This window comes from Xenopus tropicalis, chromosome 9 (assembly GCF_000004195.4).
Source record: "Xenopus tropicalis strain Nigerian chromosome 9, UCB_Xtro_10.0, whole genome shotgun sequence".
Taxonomy (NCBI): domain Eukaryota; kingdom Metazoa; phylum Chordata; class Amphibia; order Anura; family Pipidae; genus Xenopus; species Xenopus tropicalis.
In genome coordinates, this window is record NC_030685.2 from 65,820,548 (window position 1) to 65,826,547 (window position 6,000).

Consider the following 6,000-nt stretch of genomic DNA (forward strand, 5'->3'; position numbering starts at 1 on the left):
TTGCCTACTTGAATTATCTCCCAGGCTCTGTTGCCTTGCAGATCTCCAGTTATTCATTCTAACTTTAAAGGGGTGTTTCACCTTTAAAAGAACACTGTCATGGGAAAACATGTTTTTTTTTTCAAAACATATCAGTTAATAGAGCTTCTCCAGCAGAATCCTCTGTTGAAATCCATTTTTTAAATTTTGAAATAACTCATGGGGCTAGCCATATTCTTCATTTCCCAGGGTGCCACAACCATGTGACCTGTGCTCTGCTAAACTTCAGTCACACTTTACTGCTGAACTGCAAGTTGGAGTGATATAACCCTCCTTCCTTTTTCCCCAGCAGCTGATCAGTAGAACAATGGGAAGGGAGCAAGATAGCAGCTCCCAGTAGATATCGGAATAGCAATCAAAAGTAAGAAATCCAAGTCCGGCTTGGGACTCCTCCAGTTACATGGGAGTAGGAGAAACTATAGGTTACCTGAAAGCAGTTCCAATGTGTAACCCTGGCTCCTTCTAAAAGCTCAGACTCAGGCACAATGCACTGAGATGGCGCCTACACACCAATATTACAGCTAAAAATACATTTGTTGGTTCAAGAATAACATTTAAAATGGCAGAGTGAATTATTTGCTATGTAAACAGAGTATGTAATAGAATGTCAAATTCCTAGAAACTTTGCAATTGGTCTTTATTGTCTTTTTCTTCTACATCTTTTCAAATTTCAAATGGGGGTCGCTGACCCCAGCAGCCAAAAAAAGTATTGCTATATGAGGATACAATTTTATTATAATTATTGCTTTTATTCTTTATCCTTCCCTCTTCTATTCGTATTCCAGCCTCTCATTCAAACCACTGCCTGGTCGCTAAGGTAAACAAGGCCCTAGCAACCACATAGCTGCTGAAATTCCAAACTGGAGAGCTGCAGAACAAAAAGCTAAATAATTGAAAAACCATAAAAAATAAAAACCAGTAGCAAATTTCTTAATTTAATTTAAAGGTGAATGATCCCTCTTAATGCTGTAGAATAATTAAATGGCATTTTGTATGGTGAAGTAACTGTTCTGTAAGCATTGGTTTGCTTTTTTGGATGGGGTGTACGAATGCTGAATTGCAATCATTGCACAAAACAACAACCAATATTGTCAATGTAATTGCAGCGCTTTGAGCATAACCAGCAGCACTGGTTGGTCTATAAAATATGAAATCGTCCACAGCGCTTTGAAGCCATGCCAGATGTGTTAATGGCCACTTGTGTAGTGTGTGTAGCCCACCAGCCCTTTATTTGAATGAGTTATACTGGATTGCAGAAAATCACATTTCAAATTTCCAGTGATCCGAGAGCAACGTGTGCTTTTTGGAACATGTTCATACATCCTCTAATAATCCCCAAATGCTTTATAGTTATTCCATCTCATACCCTCCTAGAATTAACACATGATAACTTGGGCTTGTTATCGAAAGGCCACCTAACCCGTGGGTTCCAGCCGATCATTGGCGCTGAACTGCTCCAGTGCAAAAATGAGGTACTAATTGTCTTGTGTGATCATTAACCCACACATTGCTGGTGTTTTGGCAGCTATATCAAGGGTCTGCTGTTCTTTACGGTGCAGATGTGAGTAATCCGCTTCGCCTAAGAAAGTAAAAACAGACATTATTTGCACGTGAAAAAACTAGTGAGGGAAACAAGTTCTGTTTTATAATCCATCACAGAAGACTGATTGAAACCCCCCCTATGCTTTTACCTCTCATCAAACACTATGAAACCTGGAGGAGGTAGAAATGGTGGGAATTGTGGAATGTGAAGGGTAAATGCTTCATTCATTTAATTTCCACACACGTTTTATTCCAGGTATATGCTGGTGGGAAGTGAAGGACAATGCTGATGTCCTAGGCTTTCCCCATATGTCTCTGCTCACCTATTTAGTTGTAGGTCAGGTACCCACAGAGACTACACCGGCACCGGGACCCTGAGATTGAGAGCCAGCTGTGTCGCTCTGATCATAGAAGTATATTATTAGCAATATTAGTGTTTGGTGGGATTTTTTTGTAGTTATTTGGTTTCTGTTTCTGTATTGTGCAGATGTCTCTAATAAAATATCCATTGTGACTGTTTCCTGTGCTTGGTCCATCATGCCCTGGGAATATTCCGATGCTCTGACTGCTGATCAGTTCTAACCCCACCCACATAAATGTAATAAGTCACACCCACTGGAGCCATTCTAGGGTTTTATAGTGTCTTGGCCTTTAAGCCTTAGATCTTATAACAGAAGTGAGTTATTTTAAACTAAATGTTCAAAGGTGTGGGTCACCTTTCAGTTAAATTTTAGTATGTTATAGAATGGTCTATTCTCAGCAACTTTCCAGCTGGACTGGCCAAAAACTGTTCCTCTAAGCTTCAATTTTATTGTTATTTTTACTTTTTATTCATTTCATCTATTTAGGCCCTCCTCTAATCATATTCTTGTTCCTCTTTCAAACTGCAGTCTCTACAGCATACTAAAAGTTAATTTAAAGGTGGACTACCGCTTTAATGAATATTCAATATTGCCCGCAGTGGAACTTTTGCTTTAATATGATCTTGAGTCAGTAAAGCAGTTGGTATACTGGGGGGATCAAGTTTGGGTTAGTTAATGTTCTGGCTCTTGGGGAGACTGGGAGAATACATGTTGCCACTGGTATGTGTGTGTTTGTGTGTGTGTGTGTGTGTGTGTATATATATATATATATATATATATATATATAATATATATATATATATATATATATATATATATATATATATATATATATATATGACAAAGGCTGGTGTTGCAGCCGAAACGTCAGTTCCCTTGCCTCTACAATAAAATTTCAAAATTGATCCTAAGACCTGTGTGAGCGGTACCTTTCTCCAAGCATCTGCAAACATTTTGTTGGGACTGCACCCAGGCACACTTATCAACTTTACACGTGAGTGCTGGCTTCTGCTGCATATTATATATATATATATATATATATATATATATATATATATATATATATAATATATATATATATATATATATATATAATATATAATATAATATAATATATCACAGATGGACCCTGATTCTGGAAAACCCCTAAGCCCAATCATTCCATATTAAAGACCCCATACTTGGTCTACCACAGTGATTTTAGTTGCTTACCTGATTCCCCGAAGTTGGCATTTCTTAAAAATAAAGGCACGAGTGCAGGGTACTGTGTTTGAACACTGCACTGGCATATTTTTCTAGCCTTGCCCATATGCAGTACAGTGCTTTCCCTGAGATTTCTGTACTACACATGGATCCTGAAGAGGAGCCAACCCGTGGGTAGCAGGTAAGTGACAAGAATCACTGGGGGTGCCTAACAACTTGACACCCTCCATTGATTTTTACCTTTCCATATACTTTACTTGCAATTGAATGTAAACTCATTGTTTTTGATTGTTTTGAGACAGAAAAGATGGTGCTTATTTAATTTAGTTATACATTTGTTAAATGAATTGAATATTTGTCATTATAATTTCTAGTCCAATATATATATATATATATATATATATATATATATATATATATATAAATAATATATACTTGTTTCTCCCAACAGAGCAGAATACTGTGGATTGATGAAAATAATTTAACAGCTCATATAGAAGCAGGAATAACTGGTCAGGATCTGGAGAGACAGGTATGTGATATATGCTGGTAAATACTGTGCCCTTCATCCGCTCATTTGTTACTATCTGATCTGAACTGGGATTAAAACGTCCTTATAGATTGTGTTCTCTCCTTTAAACCCCAAGTGGTATATATTGGATTACAAATCCCATAGAGGATGTAATATGCACCATGATGGGATTCTGTGTGCTTGTGTGAGCTATCTAGGAATTCATGTGTTGTTATGCCTATCCTCACATTCAGCCTCACATTTCTGCTTCCTGGCTCTTCTTTAACTACAGCTTCAGCATCTTCAGCCAGCTTTGACCAGCTTTGCCAGCGAGTGCTGTGGAGTTGTTGTTCAACAGAATCTGGAGGGCTGTAGGTTTAGTATCCCCAGTATTGGGCTAGAGATATCACCCTCTAGAGGTAACTGACAGTGGCAGAGCTCAGAGTTAGGGCCCAAGCTGCAGGGCTCCTCTATTAATTCACAGGCCACTCTTATGGGGTGGTTGGGGACTACTTAATGCATTTAGCCTGTGCTTTCAAATAAAATATCTGCCTCTTACACCAGTCAGTTTCAATCAACCATGTTATTATTCATTTATATTTATTGCCATTAACCAATAAAATGGTGCAGTGTTCTGTTCGTAACGAGAGAGCCTAAATTTTAATCAGCAATTATATTTACATGTAATTGGCCGCCAGGACTTTCAATTGAACAACTCACAAAATCTGCATTCTCCAAAGGCTCATATCCTAGGAACGTAGTAGCATTTAATTGTATTCTCTCTGGGTCTTAACAATAGGTATAAAAATAAGTACATGCCAAAGGGTTAGAAGCCCTGAAATATCAAGCATAAACCTTTGCTAAAACACACATATATATATATGCAGCTATTATTTTTGTAAAGGGAGCTATATAAATAGAACACGCCCAAAAGATATTGTTTTTCCCCATAAATGTTTTACACCTTTGCGTGCACCATTAATACGTTCCATTCCTGAATTTTATGGTTAATGGATAAAGAAAAAATTAATCAGGCTTGCGAATCTGTTTTTTATTTAACAGTGGAAATTCAGCCCAAATAAAATGTAGAAATCCGTAATTACTTTAATGCCCCATTATTTTCCACTTGGGAATGACTGTATGATATAGAATCTGAACTGTAAGAAGAAAATGCATGAACATCCTGTATATCTATATTAAAAGTTTGGATGTAGATTAAAGTGCATGTAAACCCAAAGATAGAATTTTTCCTAATGAAAGGAAATGTTACTTTAAGCAACTTTGTTGTACATACATTAGCCAATGTAATAGCATTTAGAGGCAGTATTTTACTGTCCTTTTCTGCACTGCTTTACAGGGCTGTTTCTCAGCTGGCTTCTGCTAGCAACATTTCAGAAGGTCATAGGATAGAAAGGGACAGACAGACAGACATTGCTTTCAATAGCAATAAAAAATAAAACAACTCTACACTTTCTCAGGGGTATGCCATTATGGGATCTGGAAGCAGGGCATTTTGGGTGGGTAATGGCAGCTAACTGCAGGACACGAGACTTGCAGGGAATGGGTTTGTTAGCCTCAGGATGGTTACACAGTGGGAGACAGTGTGGAAATGCTTGCACAGCTGGGCATAACAGTATATTTTAATTATTCTTTCCAATATAGTAACATACGTTATAGTGGATAATGTACCCCCTGCTGTAATTTATAAGGATATTAGAAGTCACCTCACAGCTCCATGACCCACATAAAATCATTCAGCCTCAGGCCCTATCCCTTTGCTATCCCAGGAACTTCTTAGTAATATCCTTTTATATTGTAATAGGTTTACAGCATGTTCCCTGTAATAGATCACTTTGTTAGTGCATGGCCATTTTGTAAAAGAAGTGAATGTTGTTGTGTATTCATGAGTATCTCATTGACCTAGATGCACCCAATTGCTAACATCTGATTTACTTGGGTTCATCATATCTACTTATGTTTGTGTATGTTTTTTTTTTCTTTAAAAGTCTCTGTAGTATGAAACTGGGCAGTAAGACCAAAGAAGTGTATATACTTTTTTGCATATATAAATTATTTCTGCCTATCCAGCAATCACTTGTACTCGTAGTAGTGATTTGCACCAATGAGTTGGTTGCTCCTACTTTGGTTCATGGGGTACATTGCAATGGAGCAGGGGAGCTCTATATGCAGTACCTGCCTTGACCAGTGGGTATTTGAGGCACCTGCCCAGTATATTACTGACTTATCCGGTAAAATACCAGCTGAAGCCAGTATTGCGAATTTGTAAAATCTAATCCTTCGCCCCTGTACCACCTCAATTCCAGCCCATGGCCTGCCTCTGAT

The 6,000-nt window shown here is 37.8% G+C and overlaps 1 protein-coding gene across 1 annotated transcript in view; it reads left to right on the forward strand.

Annotated features, from left to right (window-relative positions):
- Positions 1 to 6,000, forward strand: part of agps (alkylglycerone phosphate synthase) — a 136,311-nt gene that overhangs the window by 47,586 nt on the left and 82,725 nt on the right. Inside the window, 1 exon segment of the mRNA NM_001126829.1 lies at positions 3,598 to 3,678. Coding sequence (NP_001120301.1) covers positions 3,598 to 3,678 — 81 coding nt within the window.